We start from the raw sequence: 17,043 nt of genomic DNA, 5'->3' as shown, positions 1-17,043 counted from the left end.
TTACAATAATTCTATAATTATTTCTACACAGTTCTTCCAGTCCTCATCAGAGATTATCTAATTACAGGAATTAGGGCACTAAGGGACTTTAGAAATCCAGTTTCCCTCTCCTGAGACTAGAACTGGTCTCCTGACTATTGAAAATTGACATTTAATACTCTCCTAATGGGTATCCTTGATTCATCTCTCAGATAGCTAAAAAACTGATTTTCCTAAAGCACAGGTTTGAGTGTATCTCTTCTTAATTAAACAAATTCTAATGGCTCTCCATTTGTTGCCTTTAGATTCAAATATAAGCTCCTTAGTTTGGATTCTAAAGTCCTTCCCAGATGGTCTTGCTGCTTGGGTAGTTCCCTAAACCAGGAAGCCCCTTCTTCCTCCCCTCTTGCATGGGGAACTCCATTAGACTAAGGCCAAAAACTGGCTATTGAAAAGAAAACTCTTTTGGGTTTGTTTTTTTTTTACCCTGATTAAGGAGGCAAAACCCAGGACAAAGAGAATTAAAACAAGTTGACTGGCAGATCACTGGAGATCAGCAATGGCTTAAAAGTGGGGACCACCTTTTTATTGATAACTTTTGTAATGAGTTATGCAATTCAGATAGGTCAATATCAGCAAAAGAGGTTGGACCCCTGCATCTCAGTTCCTCCCAAAGATAGCAAGTACGTGGCAATTTGCAGGTAGGGGTTGTTGTCTGTTCTTCATTTCAAAGAGGATCAGTGACATCATGGGGTGATGTCTGGACTTGTATATGAATTAGATTTAAGTGGGTAGACTTGCAAAAAGTTATCAATCTCACTCTTTCTTCCGACTCAAGAAGGTCCAGTGGCAAGGCTAAAGGCAAGATGACTGGCAATGACCTTGGCACCTTTGATGTCTGACCAAGCTCTAAGCACCCCTGCTGCTGCCACTTTCCTGCCTGTTGGAACAAATTCCCATCTGCTCTTTCTGCCTCAAGAAACCTCACGTGCTTTGGACAGAACTCCCCCCAACTGATGTGAGGTTTGAAAGTTTGAAGTCCATTGGTTATCATAATTCAACCTGGTTTAGCCCGTCTATGGAGAAGGTTTACTGGAGTATGGCCACTGGGTATGTGACAGCTTCTCAGAGCCATCCATCCATATGAGCTGGGTGAAGGTGGACACCAAAGGTGGATGAGCATCCTGAGAAGGGATTAGCCAACCCTCACACCGGAGGGGCTAGTTCTCCCTGAACACCCCCTATGCCCACAGGTAGTGCAGGTAATGATAAAGACAAAGAGCAGGTTGTATAAGAAGCTGTAGGCTTAGTGTGGCTTCCCCCAACACAGGGTCACTGAGTCAATGTGACTTTCAATAATTCTGTCCTGTCTCTGCTATTTTTTTTTTTACCTGACCAAAACGTTATTTTGCTGTAGAAAAAGAATCAGACTCTGAAATATTGTACAATTAGCTTGTGAAGGAAATCAAAAATGCAGGTGTGCATAAATATAGGGATTGGGAATTCAATGTAATGGTTTTTAGTCATCTCCCAGAGTTCTTTTTCTGGGCATAGCTAGTTCAGTTCATTACTGCTCCATTAGAAATGATTTGGTTGATCTCGTTGCTGGGGATGGCCTGATCCATCAGAACTGGTCATCATATAGTATTGTTGTTGAAGTATATAATGATCTCCTGGTCCTGCTCATTTCACTCAGCATCAGTTCATGTAAGTCTCTCCAGGCCTTTCTGAAATTATTCTGTTGGTCATTTCTTACAGAACAATAATATTCCATAATTTTCATATACCACAATTTATTCAACCATTCTCCAGCTGATGGACATCCATTCAGTTTCCAGTTTTTAGCCACTACAAAAAGGGCTGCCACAAACATTCGTGCACATACAGGTCCCTTTCCCTTCTTTATAATCTCTTTGGGATATAATCCCAGTAGTAACACTGCTGGATCAAAGGGTATGCACAGTTTGATAACTTTTTGAGCATAGTTCCAAACTACTCTCCAAAATGGTTGGATTCGTTCACAACTCCACCAACAATGCATCAATGTCCCAGTTTTCCCGCATCCCCTCCAACAATAATCATTAATTTTTCCTGTCATCTTAGCCAATCTGACAGGTGTGTAGTGGTATCTTAGAGTTGTCTTAATTTGCATTTCTCTGATTAATAATGACTTGGAGCATCTTTTCATATGACTAGAAATAGTTTCAATTTCTTCATCTGAGAATTGTCTGTTCATATCCTTTGACCATTTTTCAACTGGAGAATGGCTTGATTTTTTATAAATTAGAGTTAATTCTCTATATATTTTGGAAATGAGGCCTTTATCCTGTCTCTGCTATTGCCATCACTGAAAGCAAGAAGGAGGGAAAGTATCATATCTTTATCTGTGGGTGCTCTGCTCAAAGGAATGTACATTTTGATTGATGAAACCTCCCAAGATATCTTGGCTAGATTTCTTTCTTAAAGACCATGACTTAAACCCAAAGCACTCTGGCTCTCATTGACTGGCCAACAAAAGTCCTAGGTCATGTTGCATCCAAGGGCATCTCCAGTTGTCTTCTTCTGTATCTTGTCACTGGACCCAGATGCTGACTGGGGGATAGCCAGTGTGAAGGACTGGATTCCAGAAATGGAGTGCCTTGTGTGAGGTACAGCAAGTAGATAAGGATGGGAGAGTTCATGGAAGACAGAAAAATGTAAGAAGACTGGAAAGATAGAAAAAGCTAGGCAATGAAAGGTTTAAATGCCAAATAAAGGATTTTCATATTTGATCCTGGAGATAATAGGGAACAACTTGCATTTAATGTGTATAAGTGTGTTTTTGTATGGGGGGATGGGATGATCTGAAATTTTAGGAAAATCACTTTACAGCCACATGAAGAGGATGAATTTTGGAGTAGGGAGACACTTGAGGGAAGGACACCAGTTGGAAAGCTTTTGTACCCATTTTGCAACCAACTAGTTACGGTATATGAATGTGATAGGAGGTTATTATGTCTTGGGAAGACTTTTATGGACTGAAACAAAAGGAAGTGGGCAGAACCAAGAAAATAATTTATTTAGTAACAATGATACTATTAAGACAAGCAACTTTGAAAGACTTAGGAAATCTTTACAGGCACAAAATGGAACCAACCATAGTTCCAAAAACTCATACTGAAACATGCTATCTGCCTACATACAGAGAGCTGATAGACTCAGTGGAGATAGAATATATGTGTATGTATATATGTATATATATATATATATTTGTGTGTATATATGCATGTAGACATATACAGAGAGAAGTAAGAAAGAGAGAGGGGGAAGAGAGAAAGGGGGGAAATGAAAGAGAGAGAGGGAGAGAGGAGAGAGAGGAGTGATACAGGAGAGAGAGAAAGAGAGAGAAGAGAGAGGAGAGAAAGAGAGAGAGAGAGAGAGAGAGAGAGAGAGAGAGAGAGAGAGAGAGAGGAGATTTGGTGCAGTGGATAGAGTGCAGGGCCTGGAGTCCAGAAGACTCATCTTCCTGAATTCAAATTTGGCCTCAGATACTTATTAGGTGTGTGATTGTGGGCGAATCACTTAACTTTTTTTGCCTCGGTTTCTTCATCTGTAAAATGAGCTGGAGAAGGAAATGGCAAAGAGCTCTTTCTTTGCCAAGAAAACCTCAAATAGGATCATAAAAAATTGGACAAGGTTGAAAATTTCTAAACAACAATGTATGTATGAGGCAATTTATTTTACTTGACTACATATGCGTAATGACTTATTTTTCTTGCTTTCTCAATGGATGGAAAAGATAGAAGTAGAGAATTCTGAATTTAAAATAAAATACTATTTTTTTAAAAGGCTAGTTTTGTAGTAGTCTAGTGTAGTCAAAAGATGATAAGGACCTGTATAAAGGCAATACCTTTGTGAGTAAAGAGAAGGTGACATTTGAAAGATGTTATAAAGGTAGAAATGTCAAGACACTAACAGAATGTAACTATGGTAAATGAGTAATTGAGGAGTTGAGGATAATATTCAGGTTGCAAGATTGAATGATTGGATGGAAATTAATAGAAAAGATGGATGTTATTTCTAATAGTGGTGGTAATTGTAGTGTTTGGCCAATAAACAAGCATTTTATACCTACTATGCACCAACCACTATGTACTTAGGTGCTGAAAGGTAAAAATGAAACAATCCTCATCTTCAAGGAGTTTACAAATGTAATTTAAGGAAGATATTCACCTATCCAAAATAAAAATAGTTTTTATTGTTTAGTTCTGTCCAATTTTTTTTGTGTGAGTGATCCCATTGAGGTTTTCTTGGCAAAGATATTGGAGTGGTTTGCCATTTTGTTCTTCATTTTACAGATGAGGAAACTGAAGCAGAGTTAAGTGACTTGCCCAGAGTCACACAGGTAGTAAGTTCTGAGGTCATATTTGAACTCAGGAAAATGAGTTTTCCAGGACCTGTACTCTGCACTATGGTGTCACCTAGATGTTCCAATTTTTGTAGAGAAAAGCTGAATTTTAAGTGAAATAAGGGATTCTAAAATGGTGGGGACCCAAGTCCACAAGCATTTATTAAGTGCTCACTGTGTTCAAGGCATTGTACTAAATATTGGAATGAAAAGAAAGGAAAAGACAGTTTTGGCCTTAGTCTAATGGGGCTCTCAGTGCAAGAGGGAGGGGAAAGGGGCTTCCTGGCTTAGGGACAAGGCCATCTGGGAAGGGCTTTGGAATCTAAATCAAGGAGCTTTTATTTGAATGTTGTAAAGGTAACAAATGGAGAGTCATTAATTAATATTTGTTGAATTAAGAAGGGATACACTCAGACTTGTGCTTTAGGAATATCATTTTTTTAAGCTGTCTGAGAGATGAATCAAGGATACCCATTAGGAAGGTATTAAATGACAAGATCTAGCAATTGATTGAACTAATGGGCTTAGGGCTTAGGGAGAGGGAAAAGTTAAGGACAACACCAAATGCCATGAGAACTTGGGTGACCAGGAGGACTGTGGAGCTCTCCTCAGAAATGAGTAGAAGTAAGAGAGATGTGTTTATCCAGGATGATTGATTGAGTGCCTGTTGTGGCCAGTCAGAATCATTTGGATCTGGAAAATGAGAGCAGGACCTGGGGCTCCTCCCTTACATCAGTTTTTGTTTTTCTGGTCACAGTCCAGAGGTTTCTGACGCCAGGCCCTTCCCCTTCCTTCTTCTACCTCCCAACTAGTGATATTTGATCTTTATGGATCATTTGGGATTCCCAGCTCCCATCACATACCTGCTTCAGAGAGTTGGGATAGCAGTGGAGGAACAGGGCTCAGGGACTTTCCATTTCTGGTTCAGCCAATGTAGAGTTATTTAGGGATAGGATTCCAATACTACCCACCCCCAAAGGCCTTCTTAGAATTTGACTTAATTAAAACCAAATCCATTTCCATTTGTTCTAACTCAACTCTACTTATTAAAAAAATTTTTTTCACTTAGGGCCCAAATCCACTTCTAATCCATTTCTACAAAACAATCTTTTGGCTGTTTGAAAACAACTATCAGTTGTCTTCTAATTTTTTTCTTTCTTCAGCCTTCACTGTATTCTTATAAAGTAGATAACATTGGGGTTGCCTTCTGGAGGGACTCCAATTTGCCAATGACCCTTTTAAAATAAGGTGTCCAGAACTGAACACAATATTGCAGGGCACTGAGATTATTGGCCCTTGGCCTAATCACTTGACTAAGTACTTGTTAATATCCAGAAGAGAGCTAACAGGATGGGGAGGGATTCGAATTATTTTTCAGGGGTAGACACTAGACTCAATGTGGGGAAGTTACAGGGAGATGTATTTCTATTTAGTATAGGAAATATGACACATGATAAAGAAAAGAACTAGAGATAAGGGATCAGGAGAGCTACTTATTTCCACTTCCACTGCTAACTTGCTCTGGGTGACTTTAGGCAAATCACTGAACTTTTGAGGGGAGAAGGGGTCTCAATTTCCTCTTTTAAAGAAAGAAGAGGTTAGAGAAAATGATGTGGGACTTGGGGTTCTGGGTTCTGGTCCCAGCTTTGCTTCTATTTCAGTATTTGGCCACTGGGAAAGTTTTTTCTTACATTCTGGGACTTATTTCCTCAACTACAAAATGAAGAGATTAGGCTAAATATTTAGAATCTTTCTGGCCAGCTCCCCTTATACTCTTCCTTATATCATTCTTATGTTCCTCTGAGGTCAGCTAAATCCTGACCTAGTTTGCCCCGAGTTCAAATCTTATCTCAGATATTAACTTATTTCAATTACTTATATTAAGTAAATCACTTAATGTCCATCTGCCTCAGTTTCCACATCTGTAAAATGAGGGTTGTTGGGAGGATAGAATGAGATAGTACTTGTAAGGTTTTCTTTATACCTTCTTGAAACCTATCTCCCTGCAACTCCAACTTATTATTCCTAATTCTCCCTCCTGAAGCCAAGTAAAATAAGTCTAATCTCTCTTCTAAAAGGTAATTGCTCAAATATTTTAGTACATCTTTGACAGTTCTGTTAAAAGTCTTCTCCAGGCTCAGTATCCCTCGCGCTTTTAACTAATTTTTCTATTCCTTGTTTTAGGGTCTCCTTGCTAGCCTAATTTTCCCTCCTGTATACATGCTTCATTTTATTGATTTCCTTCTAGCATTCACCTTCATTCTGCTCTTCCCACTGGGTCATGCTATTTCTTGAGAGGCAGTGGTCTATAGAGATGGTTTGGAGGAAAATATACTGGAATCAGAATACTGGAGTACTTCCCAGCTCTGTGACTTTACAGAATTTTAGGATTGGAAGAAATCTTGGTAGTCATATCATCTAGTTCATACTGGAATTGGAATCCTCAGTGATTTACTATACCTGAGAAATAGTCATGCTGACTCTGCTTGAAAACCTCTGGTGAAGAAGAACTCACTATCTTCCAAGGCATCCCATTTCATTTTTGGATACTTCTAATTTTTAGGAAATTTCTTCTGAAATCTAACCTATATAAGTGGTGGATGAGGGTAGTCCCTGATCAATTTTCCCAAGTCATTGGATGAGATTACCAGGTCTGGACCATCGTGATATAGAAAACTAATGATTGTCTGTTCTTTTTCAGGGTCAGTAAACGCAAGCTCATCCCCACAGGCAGGCTCTCTCTTTTTATCTGTGTCTCTCTCACTCTCCTTCTCTGTACCTCTCTGTCTCTTTGTGTGTTTCTTTGCCACTCTCTGTGTCTGTCTCCCTCCTTGTCTCTGTCTCTGACTCTGTCTGTCTCTCTCCATAGCCTTCCCTCTTTTCATTTTATCTTGTACCTTCTGAAATGTAGCAAAAGATATGGAAAGAGGGGATTTCTTTCTTCTTTTCATCCTCTTTCCCTTCTAGAAAAAGCAGTAGTGATACAATAGAAGCATATAGCAGCGTTATGTATGTGCATATATGTGACTGCATCACACACACATATACACACACATGTGTTGTGATATGTGTTATTTATATATACACAATTCTGCCATGTGCTCTGACATATCTTTATACAAATGCATATATGTACATGTGTATATGTCTATACACACAGGTATACATACATATTTTCCCCTTTTTCTGTAGGTAGACATTTCTTATACATGTTCCTAAATCTCAACAATAAGTGTTGGGATGGGGAGAATTCTGAATTTCATAGGTTAAATAATAGCAGAATCTAGTCTCATAACTGAAAAGGAAGCTTTCCTAAGTAGCACCACACAGGCAGTCCCAAGACTGGAGAGCTCCCTAGTTCCATAATTTAGACATTTGACTTCCTGTTTTTTTTTCAGGGTCAATAAAAGCAAACTCATCCCCTTAGGAAGATTTCCCTGGCACTGCACTTCTTGGAAAAAGAAGAATGTCTTTTACAAATGATTGCCATGCAACTAAAAATCTAACAATATAGCAAGGATGGGAAAGAGATCTCATTATTATTCTTGTTGCTACTCCTACTGTTGCTGTGAGATCATTATTGTGAGTTGGCCAGTTTTCATGTAGAAGCAAATGAAAATGATTTGTTCATCAGTCCCACAAAGTGTTTTTTATCTTGTGGGGAGGAATCAAATATGCTAGGTCTGTGTTTTATGTTCACAGGAACCTGTGAATCCTTTGTATTTTTTGCATTTTCTGTGAAGTATAAAAGAAAACTATCTTTGGAACTTCCATTTTAGGAAGTGCCCATGTCAGCCATGGTCACTTCTCAGAGAGATAACCCACCTCCCCTAAACTAATAACATTTAAGGAAACATATACATATAATTCTAGCTAATTCTCTCTCTGAGAAGAGGAGAGTGATCAGCCTCTGCTTTCTATCTCCTGCTTCCCCTTCTGGCAGGAGTCCGAAGAAATAGGAGCTAACTCAATTCAGAAGCAAGCTGGGTCACTTCTTAAAATAGGAGATACAACAATCTTCTTTTTAAAATTATTTTATTATTTTTATAGCTTTTTATTTTTTCAAATATATGCAAAGATATTTTTCCATATCACCTTTGCAAAACCTTGTGTTGCAATTTTTTTCTTCTCCCTCCCCCCACCACAGACAACAAGCAATCCAATATAGATTAAATATGTGCAATTCTTTTAAATATATTTCCATATTTGTCATGTGAGCAAGAAAAATCAAATCAAAAGGGGAAAAAAAAGCTCAAGAAAGGAAAAAAAACAAGCAAACAAAAACCACCATCAAAAAAGTGAAAAATACTATACTGTGATCCACATTTAGTCTTCATAGTTCTCTCTCTGGATGTGGATGGCTCTCTTCCATCATAAGTCGATTGGAATTGCCTGCAATTACCTCATTGTTGAAAAGATCCAAGTCCATCACAGCTGATCATCACACAATCTTGTTGCTATGAACACTGTTTTCTCGGTTCCTACTCACTTCATTTAGAATCAGTTCATACAAATATTTCCAGATTTTTCTGAAATCAGCCTGCTGATCATTTCTTCTAGAACAATAACATTCCAAAAATTCATATACCATAGCTTATTCAGCCATTCCTCAGCTGATTGCAATCCACTCCATTTCCAGTTCCTTAACCACTACAAAAAGGGCTGCTACAAATATTTTTGCACATGTGAGTCCTATTCCGTTTTTATAATCTCTTTGGAATATAGATCCACTAGAGAGACTGCTGAATCAAAGGATATGCACAGTTTGATAACCTTTTGGGCATAATTCCAGGTTGCTCTCCAGAATGGTTGGATCAATTCATAACTCCACCAATAATGCATTAGTCCATTTTTCTACATCCCCTCCAAAATTTATCATTATTTTTTCTGTCTCGGATTAGTCAATACGACAGATGTGAAATGGTACTTCAGAGTTGTCTTAATTTGCATTTCTCCAATCAATAATGATTGAGAACATTTTTTCATATGACTAGAAAATGATTTTAATTTTATCATCTGAAAATTGTCTCTTCATATCCTTTGATCATTTATTAATTGGGGGAAATGGCTTGTATTCTTATGAATTTGAGTCATTTAAAGTCATTAAAATAAAGGCATTAATGAGGCCTTTATTAGAAACACTGGATATAAAAATTCCCCCCCCCCCCCCAGCTTTTTGCTTCTCTTCTAATCTTGGCTGCATTAGTTTTGTTTGTACAAAACCTTTTTAATTTAATGTAATCAAAATTATCTGTTTTGCATTTCATAATGTTCTGTAGCTCTTGTTTGGCCATAAATTTCTTCCTACACCACAGATCTGAAGTAAACTATCCCTTTTTTTCCTCATTTGCTTACAGTATTATTCTTTGTCCAAATCATGCACCCATTTTGACCTTATCTTGGTTTACAGTGTTACATGTTGGACAATGCCTAGTTTCTGCCATGTTTTCTAGTTTTCACAGCAATTTTGTCAGATAGTGAATTCTTATTCCAAAAGTTGGAGTTTTGGGGTTTATCAAACACTAGATTATTATCATCATTGAATATTGTGTCTTGTGAACCTAACCTATTCCATTCTATTTCTTAGCCACTACCAGATGGTTTTGATGACCATCACTTTGTTTATACTATAGTTTTAGGTCTGGTATAGCTAGTCCACTTTCCTTTGCAATTTTTTTCATTAATTCCTTTGAAATTCTTGGCCTTTTGTTCTTCCAGATGAATTTGTTATTTTTTTTCTAACTCTATAAAGTAATTTCTTGACAGTTTGATTGGTATGGCATTGAATAAGTAGATTAATTTAAGTAGAATTATCATTTTTATCATATTAACTCAGCCTACCCACAAGCACCTGATATTCTATCAATTGTTTAGATCTAACTTTATTTGACTACAACAATTTTCTTAAAAATTGTAAGTTTGGGGCTATACATCAGATAAACAGCCAGATATATATCTATTAGAATGAATTATAATAAGCCTGGGAAGTAGGTACTATTGTTACCTTAGTCTTAGAGATGAGGAAACTGAAATTTAATCTTTTTTTAAGCAATTTGACCAGGGCCACATAATAAACATTGGAGGCTGGATTTGAACTCTTTTAATTGTGAGTTTCTCCAGTGACTCATACTTCTATAGTGTTTTACAATAATTTCTTTGTGAAACAAAAGAACAAAACCCAACTAACAAAGCTGAGAATTAGGTAGTCTAATGTTCATTGATTTAATTAAAATTAATTAATCATTAATTTTGCAGATGAAGAAAACTGAGTCTTAAAGAATTTAAATGACTTTTCCAAGATCATATGTCAGATTGCAAGTCAATGTTAGAGCTGGAACTTAAACTCAGTTTTTTTGCTGCTTTGCCCACTAAGCAAAGCCACTAAAGGATTTTACTCAGTCCAGTTGCTGATAAGGATGGTGCAAGAGGTGACAAAATAAGGAGTCTCAGGACAAAAGGGGAAAACTGATACAGCAAACAGCCAATTTCAGATATACTACATGGTTATAGAGTTTCTCTTCCTAAAGCACAAGTCCAATTATATCACTTCCATACTCAATAAACTCCTGTGATTCTCTATTACCTATAGGAATAAATACAAATTCCCTTGTTGGACATTTGATGCCCTTCACAACATAGCTCCAATGTACTTTAACAGCCTGATTATATATGACTTTCCTTCAGGTACTTCACATTCTAGTCAAGCTGGCCCTTCTTTCCTTTCCTCATGCATGCTTCTCCATCCCTCATCACTACACTTCTGCACTGGCTGTCTTCCATGCCTGAAGTGCATTACATTTATACCTCCACCTTTTCTGAGTTTTAGTTTCCTTCCTGAGTTTTTAATTTCCTTGTTCAAATCTCTGCATCAGGGGTGGGGAACCTTTTTTTTTTTCTGCCAAAGGCCATTTGGATATTTATAACATCATTTGCAGGCCATATAAAATTATCAACTTAAAAACTCAAACTGTGGGTGGTCATTGTACTTAGCTTTCAGTTTATCATTACTTGCAGTTGCCTTGGAAGGGCCAGACTAAATGATTTTGCAGGCCTTTTATAATAAGCAGATTGGCTGTCCGCCACCACTGCTCTATTTGATGTTTTTCCTAACCCCCCCACCAAAATTACCTTGTATTTATTGCTATTTTTTAAAGTGTGGGCAGCTAAGTGGCACATATATGTGGCCATGGATAGAATGGCCTGGTGTCAGGATCCATCTTCAGACATTTACTAGCTGTGTATCCTTACACAGGTTACACACCTCAGACACTTAAGTGTGCAATCCTTAGACACTCAAACAAGTACAAGTCACTTAGCTCTGTTTGCCTTAATTTTCTTGTCTGTAAAATGATTATTTTTTTTTGTAAAATGATCTTTTGAAGGAAATGGCAAAGCACTCCAATATTTTTGCCAAGAAAACCCTAGGAAAGGATACAAAAAGTCAGACATAACTGAAAAAAGACTGAAAAACAAAAAGTTTTAAGTGTATGTGTCATCTTCCTCAAAGCAGGAGTTCTTAATCTGGGGCTTTCCAGATCCCTCAGAATTAGATTTTGGGAGATTCAGGAATTTGGAAATGGAAAAAAAAATACATCTTAATTTCAGTTAGTCTTGATTTCTCTTATAATCTTTTGTATTTTATTTTATCTCTAAACACAGTATTCTGAGAAGGCATCCACATTGCCAAAGGGATTTAATGGTTCACAAAAAAAAGGTTAAGAACCATTGCCTTATAGAATATAAGTTCTTTGAGGCAAAGACTTATTTAATTTTTCTTTGTTTATCTAATGCTTGGTGCAAGGTAATGCAAATAAATGCAATAAATGCAAAGAAAGAGGGGAGAGAATTTGGAACTTAAAATAAAAAAAAATCAATGTTAAAAATTGTTTTTACATATAATTAGTAAAAATGCACATGGATTAATTGACATGCTGACTTGGAAAGAAGTGTCACATAGAGACTTCTTAGTTCTGGAAACCTCTGTCCATTCCTAGATCCATTTCTATCTGGCTTCCTGATCCCCTTGATTCTATCCTCACTTCACAATAAAGCTATCTCTTAGCTGGCTTGGTCAATGAGAAAATAAGATCACTCTAGATTGGTTTTCCAGACTTTGCTCTGGAGATGAGGTTGAACTATAGATCTTTTTAAGGGTTACCCCCCCCCAAGTTTGTCTCCTCAAAGATTTGTCTGGTTCCCAGATAAGCGGTACTTTACTGGACCCATTTGCTGAATGTGCCAGTAGTGCCAGAAATTATTTTACTACAAAATAAGGAATATCAGGGTAAAAGAAAAAAAAATAAGAATTTTTCACTGATTCTTTCTCTTTAAACTGGCTCTTCACTAGCCTGTTCAGCTATATCTATTTATGTTCCTTTTTTCTTGTACCTTATGCCTTTCCCCACCCAGCAGTATGCTACAGCCAACTGATGGGAAAGTCATAAATTTTCAGTATAAGCATTTATATCTTAGAAATCAGAAATACAAATTAGGCCTTGATTTATTGTTCTGTTGATTATCTAGATTTAAGAAAGTGATGGAGTAATAAATAATGTATATTAAACATAAAAATGTATCCAGCTTTTCCCAGAAAACTGGTTGATAAACATTTATTGGCACTCCACCTTAACCTACAGGACAGACACACTGACAGACAGATGGAGGGCAAAAGTGATTTATTTAAAATCGTTCCATTTCTAGCATCAGACCTCATATTAACTGCCCCAGAGCCTGTATTGTACTCACATTCACAGTCAAGCTCACACCTCAAAAACTATTCTTCTGCCTCCCCCTCCCCACCCCACCAGCAACCCCATCTCAGTTCCAGGCTGGAGCCAAAGGCTAGATTTCCAGGTTATCTTTCCTCATCCGTCCTGGGGCATCATGAGCTCTTCCCAAACTGGCTGCTGGATCAAATACTTCCATCCTGATGTCCAGACTCTTTCCTCCTCTCATCCAGTGCCTAAACTAACTGCAGTTGGGATTGTACTAAAAGAAGAGGAAAAATGATCGGGGGTTACTGGGCGTCTTTGAAAGTCACTGGAGGAGTGACTTGAGATCAGTGGAGGTCCCTGAGGATCATTTGAAGTTTCTGAAGGGAGGAAACTTGAGGGCTATTGAAAGAAGGGAGACGGATTGAATTTGGGGACAGGTGGGACTAGGATAGAGAGCTGGATGGGAAGGTGCTTACCTGGGGGTTATCCAGTTTCTTGATGAGCCGTTTCACCCAGGGCCGGTTAGGGGGAGCACAGAGCTGGTGACCTTTCTGTGTAGTGAACCTAGGATCAGAGGTTGGAGGGAAGTGAGAATTCCCTTTTAGCTGACTGTCTGAAGACAAGGGTCAGGTGTAGGGACAAAGCCAGAAACCAAAGCGGAGATAGAAGTCGGAATTGCAAGAGGTCGGGGTGGGTGAAGACTTCCTGGAAGAAGGGGGAGTTGGTCATGAGCAAGGAATTCTTTTGGCGTCGGACGTGGAAGCGAATGGGGCCCTGGAGAGAAGAAGGGGACAGAGAGCGGGGGAGAGAAGGAAGTCGGCTACCCCTCACTCACACTACTGCGGATAATCGGCAGCCGTTCTCTGGGCTGAGCCGGCGGTAGGCACACACGATGTGGCGGGGGATGATGAGTTTGGTGACAGACAGACAGCAGTCCTCTGCATCATTGGTACCGCTCCAAGCTGCGGGAGGGATTCGGAGGGGCGAGAAGTCAGAGGGAGGGCTGGGATGCTCCGGTCTCTGTCTCGCAATAATGCAGAGCCACTCAGCCAATACCCCAGAGCGATCCGCTCGGGAGAGGAGCCAAGAGGAGGCTCGGAGCCCGAATGCTCTCTCCCCACTGCGATTTCCCGCAAGAGCAATCATCCCGGTCCCAGGACAGCCTAATTGTTCATAATTCTCAGTAGACCAAACTTCGAGGAAAACTTGGGGTGAACATCCGAGAATATCTGTGCCCACTGACACTCCGACAGAGGCAAGGAAAGATGTGCTTAAGCACTGAGACCCACCCCCGACGCATGGGAAGCTGTAGTCACACAGTCAGACCACACAGACAAAAACACATTCCTGCACACAGTAGGACATGCATACGTTCCTTTTTTCTTTTTTTTTTTTTTTAAGTCTCTATACCTCACTTTCTCTATCCGTAAAATAAGAAGAGTGGATTAGGGGATCCCTAAGGCTCTTTCCACTTCCTAATCGATGATTCTAAATCTCATATGGACATAACCGCAGCCACCTGATGAAATCTTCACCCGACACAATCAGAAGCAGAGTCAAATTTACAGACAGCTATATATTTCCTGGTCTCTTTGTCCATTTATTCTCAGGTTTGACAAAAAGAGACTATTCCCTTACCTGGGTCCGCGAGGCAGAGAAGGAGCAGGCTGAGGAGCAGGAGGGGTCTCATGGTATGTTCTGAGCAGATTTCCCAGCAGTCGGTTGGATTACAGAGTAGCACCAAGAGACTGCCAGCGGCGTTTGTGTGAGCCTGAGTGTGAGTGTGAGTTTTGAGACCTCTTCTATTTATGTCCCAGTGTAGACTTTCGTTTTTTCGTGTCCAGAAATCCCCGCCCCCACCATCTCCCTTGTGGTGCCCCCTCCCCCCTTCCTGCTCTTCTTTCCCATGGTCTCTCATCCCCACTTGTGCCTCTGGCATTGCCCCTCCACTGGGCTGAGCTCCCACTCTTAGGAAATCTGGACTTTGTCTAACGGCATATCTCCTTCCTTTGTCTTCTCCCCTCTTCATTGGGGGTGAGCAGTCTGTCTTCATAGTGATTTTCTTCTTCATTATTCCCCATGGAAGTGTGACAATTCTGTCAGTTCTGTTGGGGGGGGGGGTGGCATTTGTACTATCCTTTCTGATGGCATGTAAGGACCAGGTTTGGAAAGATCCCCTCATTGCGGGGGAATCACATTTGAAAGAACCAGCTTTGGAGAGCAAAATTGAGGGATCAGAGGAGCAGGGTTTAGGAGTCAAGATCGAAAGTAATGCTGATTGGGACTATAGGGTCAAAGCTGGGAATCCAACTTGATAAGTAAGGGATAGGGAGTCATTTTGAGGAGGATCAGGATTGAATGAATCAGTACCATTGGTTACTTGATTGAAATAAGCGTTGAAGGATTTGGTTTGTCTTTTCAAATTCCATTTATCTTTTGGCTATGTTGTTCTAGGCCCCGTGCGGGTATGAGGGAATAAGGGGGACCCCCTAGCCAGCTCTTCATATCTCTTTCACTCCCTAATGACTGAACTGGAGAGGGAAAGGGAGGAGTGAAGGGAACGGCACAGATCCTCCTGGAGCTGGCTTACATGGAGGCTGCTTCTATCATCATTAGGTTCCCTCCTTTGGAGTAAAGCAGAACCCAATATGATCTTTTTAAAAAAGTTCTAACACCCATCACATTTTGTTCCCACATTTTAGGGTAAATTAGCCTATTTGTGACTTTTCTGGAATGGTGTTGGGCCGTTCATGGGGAAAAAGGGGGTTGTTTCAGGAACATCATTTTGGCCAAGATTGTCACTAACCCCATTCCACACTCTTAATTTACCTCTTCCTCCACTCCCCACTCCCCACTCCCATGACCTATCAATTGCCTACTGGGTCAAGTGGAACATCATTTGGGGAAAAGGGGAGAAATACAGACCGGAAGCCCCCCTTCTTCAGTCCCCGTACTGGGAATCAGGAGGGGAATTTTGGTTGTGGAGGGTCTGGCCAGCTTTATAGAAGTGTAATATCATGAAGATTTGAGGAAGGCTAAAACGGGAGAGGAGGCAGACCTTGGTAAGAGATCTCCAAGAGACCCCTCACTCCTTCCCTCATCTATATACAATAGGGATACAGATGGAACATCCCCTTTCAGCTACCTCTGGAGCCCTGCTCTTTTTCCTAGTGGGATAAAAAAGACCCCAATCCTACAATGACAGGTGCCTTTATTTCCTTTTTCCTACCTACCTTAGGTGGCACATTAGAGAGAGCGTAGGAGTTGGGCTCAGGAAGGCCTCAGATATCTTCAAGCCCTATAACTCGAGGCAAGTTACTTAACCTCTCCCAGCCTTACTCAGTTAATAAACTATTATAAAGTGCCAGGCTAGAGAGACAAAGGCAAAAGATAGTTCTTTCCCTCAGAGAGCTCACAGTCTAATGGGGATGCAAACAATTAGGTACAGACAAGCTACATTCAGGATAAATTGGAGATGATCAACAGAGGGAAGGCACAAGAATGAAGGAAGAATCCGGAAAGGATCCTTGTAGAAGAGAGGATTTTAGCAGGGATTTGAAGGAAGCCAGTAAAATGGGGACAATGATAATATCTACCTTATTGGGATTCCTTGAAGCTTAAATGTAAGGTGCTTTAAACGTAAGCTATTGTATAAATGCTAGCTGCTATTGCTGCTGCTGCTACAACTACTACCACTCTTCCTCACTGACACTACTACTACCATTACTTCCAACTACAATGATGGTTATTTTATTATTTACTACTAACCTATCACTACTACTAGCTATTACAACTCTACTACTACCACTACCACTACTACTACTACTACTACTACTACTACTACTACTAGCTATTACAACTCTACTACTATTACTACTATTACTACCACTACTAATTATTACTATTTACTACTCCTACCACCACCACTATCACCACAACTATTACTACTACCATAAGTATCAC

General features: G+C 39.6%; 1 protein-coding gene across 1 annotated transcript; it reads right to left on the bottom strand.

Moving 5' to 3' along the window:
- Window positions 1–13,024: 13,024 nt before the first annotated feature.
- CCL19 (C-C motif chemokine ligand 19) lies at window positions 13,025–14,882 on the bottom strand. The gene is made up of 4 exons (XM_012543039.3): window positions 14,719–14,882; window positions 13,916–14,042; window positions 13,557–13,644; window positions 13,025–13,354 (listed from the first exon to the last, which is right to left on the bottom strand). Exons 1-4 carry the CDS (start codon window positions 14,768–14,770, stop codon window positions 13,334–13,336), a joined length of 288 nt encoding a protein of 95 aa, XP_012398493.1. The 5' UTR covers window positions 14,771–14,882; the 3' UTR covers window positions 13,025–13,333.
- Between the last annotated feature and the right edge of the window lie 2,161 nt (window positions 14,883–17,043).

Source organism: Sarcophilus harrisii, chromosome 1 (assembly GCF_902635505.1).
Source record: "Sarcophilus harrisii chromosome 1, mSarHar1.11, whole genome shotgun sequence".
Taxonomy (NCBI): domain Eukaryota; kingdom Metazoa; phylum Chordata; class Mammalia; order Dasyuromorphia; family Dasyuridae; genus Sarcophilus; species Sarcophilus harrisii.
This window is presented reverse-complemented; position numbering and strand designations above follow the sequence as displayed.

Coding starts and splice junctions, on each gene's coding strand:
- CCL19 (XM_012543039.3), bottom strand. CDS start 14,770: ATGAGACCCCTCCTGCTCCTCAGCCTGCTCCTTCTCTGCCTCGCGGAC. Junction 14,043..14,718: donor TCTCTGCCTCGCGGACCCAG/GTAAGGGAATAG, acceptor TCCCTCCCGCAG/CTTGGAGCGGTACCAATGAT. Junction 13,355..13,556: donor AGAAACTGGATAACCCCCAG/GTAAGCACCTTC, acceptor CTCTTCTTTTAG/TACAATCCCAACTGCAGTTA.